Genomic DNA, 13,738 nt, shown 5'->3' on the forward strand with positions numbered 1-13,738 from the left:
GTCTTTTCCAGGGAGTCTTCTCTTCTCATGAGGTAGCCAAAGTATTGGAGTCTCAGCTTCAGGATCTGTCCTTCCAGTGAGCACTCAGGGCTGATTTCCTTAAGAATGGAGAGGTTTGATCTTCTTGCAGTCCATGGGACTCTCAAGAGTCTCCTCCAGCACCACCCAGGCTGGTTACCAACACATAAAAACTGAAAATAAAAGCTAAGTGATTACTGCAACAGCATAGAGATCCAGTAACAAGAGGCAACTGAAACTGGGTAGGGAACATTCTAAGGGCCACGTATCAGTGGTGGGTGGAGTTGGAGGCAAAAAAGTGGCGGAGCAACAAATGCAAATTTTGCCTTTGTACAGTACTGCAGTTTCTTTCTACATACATTCGCACACCATTCTCTATCACTGCTATTCCATGCCCTTACAACTGCTCCTACACTCCTGAAGCAGGAGTACGCACAGGTTTGTTTGCCAGGCATGTGGTGGTGGAACACTCTGAGCATGTGCCCATTTCAGTTTAAATTCACTTAGATTGTAGTACCGTCAGGAGTGCCACTACAGGAATAAAAAGGAGTTTGCTTCTGCTGCCCTGATGCTAACCACATTTACTTGGGGAAAGGCACAATTTTGTTGTAGAAATGGCTAATACAAGTTTTAAGGAAAACTTAACAAAATGGTTATGTAACTACTCACATGTACAGCTGCTCCAATGAGTTTTTTAAAGGGAAAAAAGCGGGGAGGAGGTGAGGAAGGATGCAGTGATGACCAGCCTCATTTCCATGCCAGCCCAAGAACTACTGCCACTTTTTACATCTATTGCCCTCTAGGCAGTCCTTCAACATACATGGTGTAGTGGTTAGAGTGTCAGATCAGGACCTGGGAGACCAGGGTTCAAGTCTCACCCCCCCCCAGCTCATTGGGTGACCTGAGGCCAATTACTGCTGCTCATCTTGACCTACCCCACGGGGTTGTTGGGATTAAACGAGGAGGAGAGCCATGTACTTCCCCTTGAGGGTTTTTTTTGGAGCAAAAGGTGGGGTATAAATGCAATAACGTAAATAAGGCCTAGCTTCCACTGCACCGAGGCCAACATTCATTTTGCCCTGCTAACGACCAAAGCCACGCTCCAGTTTGCAAAAAAAGCTCACAGAGCGTGACCAGAATGTGTCAGATGTGTCATTGCACGCTTGCAGGAGCTTTCCTTGGGGGGGGGGGGCTGCACTTTTTTTTTAAAAGACGCCAATGAGGGAAGGGGGCAAAGCTCGGTAGGAGGGCCCCAAGCCGTGCATTTAATGCTCCAGCCAAAGGACGTCAAACAGCAGAGCAGGAGTGGGAAAGGGGGGGAGCAAGAAGACCACTCTGGGCTAGCCAGGTTTATCTGCCTCGCTACGAGGGAGCTTCACACGCTGCTCAGTCTGACCCTATTAGAAATGACTGGATAACTGGTTTCTTTTGGGGGGGTGTATGAGCGTGTGAGCCCTGAGTGGTCCCCACAGCTAAGCACCTCCCCTGCCTCGCGTTCTGTAAAGCGGCTCGCTCCGGCAGCGCCTGGCCACTCCAGCCTCCTCAGCCGGCGGCGTCGGAGCGCGCGCGCGCGAGCGAGCGAGCGTCCTTTGGGCACCTCCGAGTGCGCCTTTCCGAGCGCGCGGAAGAGCTCGCGCGCTGAGGCTAAGGGCAGGCGGAGGGAGCGGGAGCGCGAGGTAGTCCCCCCGCCCGCTTCCCTCCTCGGCTTTGCTGAGGCCGGCAAGAAGCAGCAGCTGCTGCCCCTGCCGCCTGCTTGGCTTGCCGCTGCGCCGCGTGCTCGAGCCGGAGGCTGCTTTGCGAGCGCCCCGCCGCCCCGCTCCAGCCAAAGGAGCCGGCGCTGGGCTCGCAGCAGCCGAGGCAGCCCTGGCTCTCGGGGGAGCGACCCTGTGCATGCTGCCACACGCATGTGCGGGCGAAGGCTCCGGGATCGGAGCCGCTGCCTCGGCGGGCATGAAATGTGCGCTCCTCGGGCTGGCGAAATCGCCCAGCAAGAAAGGCGCCGCTGAATGGCCGAGGGGGGAGCGGGAGGAAGAAGGCGAGGAAGAGCCGGCCGGAGCCAGGAGCCCCAGCCGCTGCTTGCCCAGCATGCTGAGGAAGGTAAGCCATGGATGCGGCGCTCCTCTCTCCACAGCCGCGAAGGGGCGCCCAGGCTGAGAGGAATCCCGGGCAGCAGCAGCAGCAGCAGCTGCGCCTCTCGCTCCCTCGCTCCCTCCCTCTCGGCGCCGGCGAGGCTTCGCGTTCGGAATTGGCGCGCTTCGGGGCAGCGACATATGGGAGCCTCGTTTGGTTGAGACCCAGGGAAGGGAAGGAGGGCCACCACCTGCTCCGTGCGGTTCCCCCAAGGCAAATAAAATGGGGAGGTTGCCACACGTTCCTGACAGGGAGGAAACACCGGAGAGGGTACATTGCAGAGGGGGCTTTTCCGTCGGCTCTCCAGTGTCTTGCCGGCTAGTGGTGTCTTTTTATTTCAGTGTGTCCCAAGCCTTCAGTGTGTCCCAAGCGGCTCTGTGGGTCGTACGAAAGCTGTGTCTGTGTGACAGAGAGACCCGGCGCCCTTTTACCATTTATTACACGCACGAGACGGAGCAGCTCGGCTCTCATAGGCGTTTTTGCGGGATCTGGCCGTTAGAGTGCGCAGTTCCCCCAAAATCTCTCCCAGTTCCTCACAGTGAGGAATCTTTGGGGTTTGGGGGGGGGCTTTCCAGTAATTCGGCCTCAAGTGGTACCTTTCCCTAGGCAGATGTTTATCTTCCAATAGGTGCCTTTCTTATCGTGAGGGGACTGTTGGTAAGGCAGTTAGCGAAAGGTCTTGTTTCGGAGCCATCTGACCTGACTGCTTCACCTCATTTTGGATGTTGGCTGTGTTTTTGCTCAGGGCGCGAAACAAAATCTCAGGCAAATCAATGGGCAAGGTTCCCACTGACGTGCAAGGTGTCGTTTTTGTTTCTAGTCTGCTGGAGTGTGGCATGTGTTGCTCTCATGGACGCACCTCCAGCACATCCAAATATGCCCAGCTGCCCATATATGGAGTGGACCTGCCCACCTGCGCATACCACTGCTTGAGAAGAGCATCCTGGGTTGTGGGATGTGCGTGGCTCACTTGGCCTGTTTCAGGCGTGGGCATGGACAGTTGTGTGGACCAGAGGATGCACCCCGTGAATGTTGTGCAGAAGCAGTTCATACCCTATACGGAAGTGGAGGAAGTACTTTTTGGCCAGCTCCTACTGTGACTCATGAAGTGGGACTTCCAGACCTTGTACCTGATTTTTCTCATTTGTAATATTCAAATAGGACTTGCTGTGCTCCATTTGTAGCAGGGTTTATTTTAGGGTGCCAGTGAGCAGCCACCCTCACTTCCTCCAGCAGACTCCATTCCACCTCCTTTGGTTTTCTGGGTTTTCCCCTCCTCAGCAGACACTGAGCACTTTCTGGTCACTCAGCATCTGGGTATGTGGTTGGTTTTTTTAAATTGTTTTGCATTTGCTTTTTACTTCCCTTAAGTATTTTTTGTACTTCTGTAGACCTTAGGTTTTGCCCAAGCATGCTGATACTGACTGTTTGTTTTCCAGTTGCCCCAGTACAATCCTGCCTGCACTCAGCAACTGAGTTCGCTATTAGAAGGGGTGATAAACCAACTCATTCAAAAATAGTTCTCCAATATTAAACTTGTAGCAAAATGATGATGTTAAGGGTGTCCAGAGAAACATTTTGCATATAAAAGAAAAAACACTACAGGTGAGTTTTGAGGTGTGCCCTGAAGCCATATGCCCCGCAGAGCTGAAAAATTCAACAAATATAGGACCTGTGATGCTTGGATGTCTTGAGGTAAGAAAATGTCTCAAATGACACCTGGCAGTCCTAGTAATTGTAAACTCTTCTGGGAACAGTTGGCAACTCCCTGCAAGGAGTTCACATGCTTGGGTATGATTCTTAGCACAGCCATTGCCCAGGTGTTTGGAAACCTATTAAGGTCAATGTAGTTCCCTGTTATTCCCATCATGACTCTGATGCAATCACTGTGACCAGTATTGTGCCAACCTCCTTTGTCTTCCAGTTGTGTACAATCATTCTCAGTTGTGTCTAGTTAAAGAGCACTCAGATGTGAATCTAATAAGTGCAGTGATTCACAGAACTAGAGAATGTCATGGGACCTGGTAGGCAGGATAGTCAGATGTAAAAGCTGGGACTGAAATTCCCTCTTCTACATCACTATTGAAAGCGTGTAGGTCGGAGCTACCCTTGGCCGCTCTTACTGGGAGGTTATCTAGTCCAAGCCTGCTCAGTCCAAACTTAAAGCCTCTGATCTAATATGCGCGCCCAGCAGTTTCCTTAAAACCATCTAAGGAAAAATATCCTGAATCATGGGATGAGATCCACTAGTGTGCCATGAGTGTGTCACCAGGATGCCAGGAGTCAGTTTTGGGTGGAAAATTGATAAACACTAGGTCCTGCTAGTAAAAGATGAAGTAAAAAATGTGGGGGAACCTAAGAGGAGTTCAGGTTTATGGAAGAGGATTCTGAATTAGAAGCTGAATAGCAGCATCACCTGAAGGTGTTTTTAAAAAGAATCTTAAGTAATATTGTATAGCATTGCAATGTAGATTTGTGCATGCTGCTTTTATTATGGACCTCCTAGTTCACAATGTTTGTTGTAATCAATCCCACGCACAGCATGGAGCCGCGAATGACTGAATGCCACCATTACACTTTTTATTCGTGGCAACTGCACTTGCTTACCTACAGGACTGTGGGCTCCATTTTGCAACTTCTGTTTGGGGAAAAAATCCACTGTGCTGCTTCAAATGGTTAAGGTGATATACAACTAAACATGTATCAATCTTGCAGCTGCTACATCACAGTGGTGCTAGTCAGAGGAAAATTTGAGAGATTTGCATTAGGATTATTCAACATAAGCACTTTTTGAAGTCAATAAGAAGGGCGCAAGTGTATGTAGCTACTCTTTTGGCTTGAAACAGGATTGATTAAAGTTGCCTGAGATTGTTTTGTGTTGGGGTTCAACAAAGCCTTCCATCTGCCCACCCCCTCATTTCTGCATTTGCCTGATAGTAAATCCTGTTGGCATTGAATCAGATTGCTCCCCAGTAAATACCTATTTAAGCTTGGAGCTGTTGGGTAGCGAAACTTTCCCATCTACAGCAGAAGCCTCTCCTTACTACAGTATGTGCTTTTAGTTGCCATGGAATCCTGTACTTAAACGTAATGTTAGCTGCAGCCTCTGAGTCAACTTCACAGCACATGCTATTGTTTATGGCTCTTGCAAAGCTTAAATAAAGGACTTCAGGTTGGCTAAGAAGAATCCTTTTCTGCATTGTCCTTAAACACAGAAGAGGCACTGACAGCAGCTACTTGATACAGGGGTTGCATTGTTGAAAGCAACTTGCCCTTGCCTTCGCTGAGTCAAAGAATAAGAGCTGAGAAACAGGCGTGAGCTATCTTTAGGGATTGTTGGTGTATGGCAGTTCTGCCTGCATCTGTTGTTGGTTGCATGGCCATGAATTATTTCACTGGCATAACATCTCAAGCAGGAAGGTAGTTTATTAGATAACACAACTTTTCATTGCTCGTTTTGTGTAAAGCTTGTCGTAATAATAGTTTTAAGCAGAGAAGCACAAGGTATCTTAATGTTCATTAAAACTGGCAAGCAGAAATGTGAATAAACACTTGTTAAGATTAGTAACAGGCAGGTTGGAATCTTCATTCACAATGGCATTTTTTTGTACAGAGAATGGTGGCATGGTAGCACTTCTTTTAGGGAGGGGGAAAACCCAAGTTTTATGAAATTTAGTGGTGTTCCCACAGTTGGCATAGATAGAAGCTGAAGTGGGTCAACCATCCATTTTCCTGTTGTGGTTACATGTGGATAATCCTTATATGCACAGGCTAACACATGATTAAGGGCAGATTATTTAATTATTTGGTTAAGGCAGCCTTCACCAAAATCTGGTGTTTTGGAGCTGCAGCTCTGTGCTAGCTACAGATGATGGGAATTATAAAAACCTGAGGGCACCTGGTTGGTGAAGGTTGGGTTAAGTGCTTACATTGTCTAGCTTAATAATTAAGCAGCAGGTAACCTCATATTAGGGACACGGGTGGCGCTGTGGTCTAAACCACTGAGCCTAGGACTTGCCGATTAGAAGGTCGGCGGTTCGAATCCCCGCGACGGGATGAGCTCCTGTTGCTTGGTCCCTGCTCCTGCCAACCTAGCAGTTCGAAAGTACGTCAAAGTGCAAGTAGATAAATAGGTACTGCTCCAGTGGGAAGGTAAACGGCGTTTCCGTGCGCTGCTCTGGTTTTGCCAGAAGCGGCTTAGTCGTGCTGGCCATGTGACCCGGAAAAACTGTCTGCAGACAAACGTCGGCTCCCTCGGCCAGTAAAGCGAGATGAGCGCCGCAACCCCAGAGTCGTTCGTGACTGGACTTAACTGTCAGGGGTCCTTTACCTTTACCTTTACCTTTAGCCTCATATTTGTGGGAAATTAATCATTCTGGCTAGTATGTGTGAATAAGTTTCAGGAAAAATCCTTCCTTGCCCTTCTTTCACTTTTGAGCAGTGTCATTGCCCCTTTCCCCTCAAGAATCCCCAAAGCAATGTGGTGCCATTTTTTTTCAGCCAGTCAGATTTGATGACATCATCAAGTCGAATCTGAGAGATCTCATACAGCCAAATAATAAAGTCAAAAAGAAGAGATAACATTGCCTTCACTTTGGAAAGGCTATTGATGGTGTCACACACTCACTTTTTACCCAGCACGAAAGGTTCCTAAATAAACTTCGCGCTCCCGTAGGAGAGGACAAGAGTCCTTTTATGAAGTTCTGTTTAAAAGGGCAGGTCCTTTTATGTGTCGGTAACTGGATAAAGGAAAGGAAATGGAGTTAATAAACTTAACTGTTTTCAAAAGGAAAAAAGAAAGCAGTGGAGTTCTGCAAGAATCTATATTTGGACCCATGGCATTTTAATTTATTATCTGGGAACAGAGGTATGCCATGTGGTAGCCAAGTTTGTGGGGGACAGCAGTTTATTCTGGATGGTAATAGCCAAGCAGGCTGAAAAGAACTCCAGAAATATCTCTCCAAATTGGATGAAAGGCATACTAGAGCAAAATCCAATATTTGATGGGAATTGGAATCCAACAATTTCTGGGAAACTACACGTCTGTCACCTCTAATCTGTAGTATAGCTACGTTTGGAAGGGCCGTTCAGGTCCTCTAATAAAAAAGAGATATAATTAAAACTGGAAAAGAGAAGAGCAATTTAAGTAGCATGGAGATTGTGGCTTTTCCCAACAAGGCAAAGCTAAAGTGCTTAGGGCTTTTTAGTTAAGAAATGAGACGATTGAGAGGGGACCTGATTGAGATTTACCAAATTTTGAATGGTCTGGAGCAGTGGTTCCAAATTAACTAAGTACAGTACTGCAGATCCCCTGTTTGTCAAAAGCCAAGCCACAGACTGCATACTTTTTAGAAATTATTATTATTAATCATCATTACATTTATAGATCACTTTTATCTCCCAAGGAACTCAAGGTGGTGTACATGTTTCTCTTTCCTCCCATTTCATCCTCACAACAGCCCTATGAGATAGGTTAGGCTAAGAGACACGGTGACTGGCCCAAGGTTCACCCAGTGAGCTCCTTGGCTGAGTGGGGATTCAAACCTTGCTTTCCCAGGTCCTAGTCCAACCCTCTAACCATTATACCACGTTGATATCTCAGTGGCAGTTTTTGTTGTGTGAATGGTGCCAGGGATCCCCTGAGTGGCTTATGTGGATGCCCTGAGGTCTATGGTCCGCCAGTTGGGAACCACTGGTTTAAAGAAAGAGTTCCAAGGAAGAAACATTTATTTCTCTCTAACAACTACTACTACTACAGTGAAAAATTGTCAGCATTGTATTCCAAAGTATCACGTCACACAACCTGTGAGGCCATTTCCCCCAAACCCACGCCACCTGCCTATCAGCTGACGTCACTTGTGATGTCATCAGATAGTTGGGGTTAAATCCTGCATTGGCTCCACACCTGTTCTCAGCAGAGTTCTCAGCCAAAGCAGTAGGATTTAACTTGCTGCTCAGTTAATGGAACCTCTGTGTACAGAGGCAGTGTACTTTGAACACCAGCTTCTGAGGACACACAGTAGAGACAGACATTGCCTTCATGTCCTGCTCATAAACTTTCTGGAAGCAACTGAGCGGCTGCTGTTTGGAATAGGATGCCGGACTAAGTGCATCCTTAGTTTGATCTAGCAGGTTGTTTTTTTAAGTTGTTAGATGAAGTGATTCATTGGTCCACCGTGTCACAGAGAAAAGGCTGCAAAGTTTGATAAGAAAATGCTATTTCTAGCAATAACCTGCCACTTTAAAATGCAAATAAATTACTTTTCTGAAATCACGTCACAGGCTTTGGCTAATGGTAAAACACATATTGTTGCCTTAAATGGCAATTTAAAAAAATTCTTTTGCAGGACTCAGTTAATTTTTCTGAGAACCAAAAAAACAAAACACACACACACACACCAGATTCAAAGAGGATTCAATCTGTGCCATTTTTATTAACCCTTTAAACATGGCACCCTGTTCAATAACAACGCTAAGCCAGGCTATTGTATAAGGAAAATGCTAATTAAATCTAAACAAAAATTATACGAAGCAATATATTCCAGAAGTATATTACTAATAAACTGTAAGGTTAAGTTATTCCTTTTTTTGGATATGACAATGTTAAGCTATTTTATTTTCTGTTTTATATATCCAAAGACAACAAAGGCCTTAAACCAGCATCATACCTGGGTATTTTTAGCACAATCAATGGAAATACTATTGTATTTGAAGTTACCAGCTTAACAAAATGAATTATTATTTTTTTAACCATGGCACCTGACAGGGCCGGTACTAGACATTCTGCTGCCTGAGCAAGGAAGCAAACGGAGACAAACCCTCCCCCCCCCCCTTGTTAAGGTACATAATATCAAAGGAAAGCCAAATTATTGTGGCACATTAGGCAGAAAATCCCACAAGTACTATTTGTTCTCTCCTCCCTGGCAGTAAAAGCACAATAATAAATACTTAGGAATATGCTGCCCTTTTGTGACACCCCAAACCAGCCGCCTCATTCTGCCTAATGGTAAGGCTGGCTCTGGAACCTAAAAGCCAAAGCCACCAGACTTTCCTTCTACATTGTATAAAGGAGATGTTGTTCAGTGGATAAAGTCTTGGCCTTTGACTGGGAAGATCTTTATTTAATGAAGCTGACTGAATGGCCCTGAGCAAGTAACTCTTGCAGACTAGCCTACCTCACAGGGTTGTTGTTAGGATAAAATGTGATAGCAACACGAGGGTTTCCCTGGGTGTGCTGGATCAGGATAGAAATGGACTACCTCCTTCATTTCCATGGGTCTTGCGTAACAGAAGCACTTGGATTGTACACTGCAGGTGCAAATGGCAGGAGTCCAGTGGCGTAGCGTGGGGGGTGCAGGGGGGGCCAGCCGCACCGGGCGCAACATCTGGGGGGCGCGCGCTCGCACTCGCAGCTCTCTGCCCCTACCTGGCTCCACGGGTTAGGGGGCGCAAATTACTTGCCTTGCCCCAGGTGCTGACAACCCACGCTACGCCACTGCAGGAGTCCCTTTCCTTTTACCTTGCTGCAGTGTAGACAGAGCAACTGCTCTGTTTTAAACAAATCTGGTGTGCTCTGTGTCTTGCAGAAATACTTCATGTCTGACATTGGATTAGAAAGTCTGTAACCTTTGTTTCCCGTTGTGAAAAGTGGGCCAAGTTTCTGTGTTGTTCTCAGCAGTATACATATTTTGAATTAAATAACTTTGAAATGTTAGCAGGCATAATAATACTGTGACTACAGGGATAGCTGCTTTTTCTTTGCCTCCAAAAGGCATTTTGACAATCTGAATGAAAAGTGTAATATAAAGACTCTGTATTACATGATGGACTATTATGCAGTAAAACAGAATCCCATAGATATAATGTTCCCATTTTTCTTAAGCTAATTCATACGAACACGTGAAGTCACATGTGTTATACAGTAGTTTTCCATGTTCCTTTTTTTCCTGTGTGCCATTATTTGTGTTTTGCTGGATGTAGCAATTATTGAAAGGCTTAGTAGCTTAAGGCAGCTCACAGGGATGAGAAGGCTCTGTTTTTCACAGTTATTCTCACAGAGTTAATTGCATCACTTCGTAAAAGCATTCAGTGAGCTCAGGCTGAAATGTGACATTTTGTATTAGACAGTTCTAGTCTGGTGTCGGACCCTGCTGCTCTGAGGGAATTATAGGTTTGTCTCTCTCGGCAAATGTGTTTGGGTTTGCTGCAGTGTTAGTAATTCCATCCCTTTGAGGACTGAAGTATGATTGGGCCTGCTTGCCTGCTTTGGTAGGAGGAGGAAGAAAGAGGTTGTGGGTAGTGCGAGCAGCAATAAACATTAAACAAAATATGTTTTCATTGTGGGCATCGTACAAACGGATGTTTATTTCAGATTGGGGGGAGGAAGTATTTTTGTAGTTCTGAAACTATTACTATGTAATGTGAAAACATTTTTGCTATTGGAATTTTTAAATAAATCATATAATATTTATTCTGGTTAGATTAGTCATTCACATTTTTGGCAATGTTTTCATAATCACAGCTTATATTTACTTCAATTCCTTAAACTAATTGAAGTTGTTACTGCTTAGGTCTTAATACTTAGGTTCTGAAACAAGTTGGTACTTTCCCATCTTTCTATAAATCTCACTCCTCCTGAGGCTCCTCTATTAGTATACCAGACTAGGGGATCACCACATACTCCCATCCTAACTGGTTTGGGATTCCTCTTCTCTCTCCAGAATATCTATCCCCTTCTTACTGAATTGAAACCCAAGTAGAGCATTCCTTCACGGTTCCACTTCTCCTTTCTCTAATTCAGCTACCAGTTCTCACTTGTCTATATACTCTTAAAAGAACACCCCAGCTCAGAGACTTCCTTCTCAGCAGTAGATATCTCCTGAGAGGACTCAGCTACATTGGCAAAGAAAAAGCGCTTTATATGCGTTATATGTGCATTATAACACAGTGGCACCAGATGGCGCTGTGGAGTTCCGATTTTGCCAACCCGATTTCTCATACAGAGTTTACAACGTGTTTAACTGAAATGCTTCTTTGATGTGTCTAGATACAGCCAGGGCGAATTACAGCTCAGAGGCTATATACCCCTATCCAACTGAATGTCTGTAACCCATACTCCAGTTTTATTTTTCCTTCCCAAAGTGCTATCTCTACCCCCTCTTCTGGCTAGCTGTACCTGCAGCCAGTCAGAGTCTCCAGCCCAGCACTCTGCAAGCTACACCACTCTTTTGCACTGGGTTGCTCTTTACATCCTTCCTGGCCCCCTTGAAAATAGGTGCCAGGGTCAAATTGGTGTTTGAATTGTGACCTGTAGAATTGTGAACTGGATTTTAAATATGGTTTGTTACGAACAAACCGGTTGCCTGAATTATCAGGGGTATGAATCAAAGATTTTCCCTATTGGTGATTTGACTTTCCTTTCGATCAGTGACTGACTGGGAGATCTGAAGCACCTCTTACATGACTCATAGGCTTCAACTCTACAAAAATTGCATTGCAAATCAGAAACATTTTGAAGGAACTTTCATTTGCATTTGTTAACCTTTTGGCCATGCTTAGACTGAATGTAGTTTGCCAAAGTACTGATGAACCTGGAAGAACAGAATGAACAGCTCAAATGATCACATAAAAATAAAATGCCAAAAACCTACATTTGGATTTGGTTCAGACTTTAATGTCCAACAGGCTCCAAAGAGGAAGCACTTAAGAGTATTGATAACACTTAGGGAACCTAAGGTTTTCATGGCTGCTTTTTATAATTAAAAAGCTGTTTTAACAATTTAATAACAAGAATAGTAGCTTTGAATATGACTATACTAGGCTGGGCCCTGCATACCTTGAATATGATATACTACCCTTTGCCCCAACATAATCTATTACAACTTAGTATCCCCCTCCAACTTCCATCCTCTCTCATCACTGGCCGTGCTGGCTTGGACTGATGAGAATTGTAGTCCAACAACTTGTTGAGGGCATCACACTGGTTACACATGATCTATTAGGCCCACTGCTAGTCCATTTGCGAAGCTAAGCAGGGTCCAGGATGATTTCAAATTGGATAGGGGACCACGTGCTGAAATTCCTGCGTTACATGTGGTTGGACTCTGAGTTCCTCCCAACTCTACAATTCTATGATTCTATGATACACTCAATTATTCTGTTTGTATGCTTAGTTCATATAGCAAGGGTACATATAGCCATTCACATTGGCTTCTAAAGCTATAACATTTCTGGAAATTAAGCAAATCGTGGCTGGTCCTCCATCATTATCATCACCACCACCACCAACATCTTAGTTAGTGGCATCAGTGCACTACAGTACAGCAGGTGTGGGGACCATTTGGCCATCCAGATATTGCTGAATTACAACTCCCATCCTCTTGGCCAATAACCATGTTTTCTGGAGCTAATGGGAGTTGTAGTTCAACATCCGAAGAGATAAAGGTTTACCACACCTGTTTTACAGGGTAAGTAAAAATGCCGTACAGATTCCTGTCAAAGTTTGGAAGGAAGAGGACAGAAGGAGAGGAGGGACAAGACTAACAAGGGATAAATTGGAACAAATCTATTTAAATGTACTTGGACTTAAATGCCATTGAGTACGAAATGGGCAATGGGCTAAGAAATTGCTCCTTTTGAAGTGTTTGAAATGCCTTTTTGAAGCATGGGAAGTCCCAACAAAAAAAATATATAATTTAGGCAGAATATGTGGACTATTTGATATGTATATTGTATAATTTGGAACATTCAATGTGATTTGATTGGATTGTTAAAATGGGAATCTTAATAAAAATGACTAAAAAAGAAATGCCTTTTTGGTTCCTAAGACAAATTTTGATTTGGAGTTCAGCATTAGCATGTGCTTCTCTTATTTAATTTTCTAGTCCTTGATATAAATTTGGTTATAACTAAATCACAAATACTGTACATTTTTCATTAATTCACTTACGGCATGTAATTTAGGTATTGTTGTGATACAGCTCTGGCTTATGGAATAAGAATGTTAAATTTGTAATACAGAATGATGTCTGTGCCACAGCCAATACATGTAATTTCAGGGTAGGAAGATAAACCCATTTGCTTTTAAAAATTAGATGGGAACATTTTCTGTTCTCACCCCAGAATACCAAAATACGCTAACTATGTAGAAACGATTATACAGTGTGCTTATTTTCCCACAGCCTGTTGTTTATGCAAGCCGTACCCATAATTGCCTCAAGACTTCGTGAATTGTTCATGACAATTTATCATTGCTAAGCAATCACTTAATATGGTTAAACTGCTAAGCTGAAGATAAATGACTTAAATTATTACAGAATAATAGCACATCTGCTAAGACCCTTCTAGTACTGCAGCAACAATAGACTTGTAATCGAAGAGGAATTCTTCATGTACAAGAAACATTTTGTTAAGCTGTAGTATGTGATTTTGGATATACATGATTAACAACAAACCCTCCTTTACAAGATAATATATGTTTCAGTTCTGGTTTATTTAATGAATCCCTTATAAACAGGACTGAGGGAGGAAAGGTGCCAAGGACAGGAGGTCTATTGCATGACATTCTAAGATCCCGAAGGAAATTAGGCTC

The 13,738-nt window shown here is 44.5% G+C and overlaps 1 protein-coding gene across 1 annotated transcript in view; it reads left to right on the forward strand.

The window, feature by feature from the left end:
• Window positions 1–1,919: 1,919 nt before the first annotated feature.
• TMCC3 (transmembrane and coiled-coil domain family 3) overlaps window positions 1,920–13,738 on the forward strand; it is a 99,841-nt gene continuing 88,022 nt past the window's right edge. Inside the window, exon 1 of the mRNA XM_081878280.1 lies at window positions 1,920–2,115. Within this exon, the coding sequence (XP_081734406.1) occupies window positions 1,969–2,115 (147 nt within the window). The 5' untranslated portion in view covers window positions 1,920–1,968. The remainder of the gene's footprint in view (window positions 2,116–13,738) is intronic.

The sequence above is a fragment of the Podarcis erhardii genome (assembly GCF_964252035.2).
Source record: "Podarcis erhardii genome assembly, chromosome: 10".
Lineage (NCBI taxonomy): Eukaryota > Metazoa > Chordata > Lepidosauria > Squamata > Lacertidae > Podarcis > Podarcis erhardii.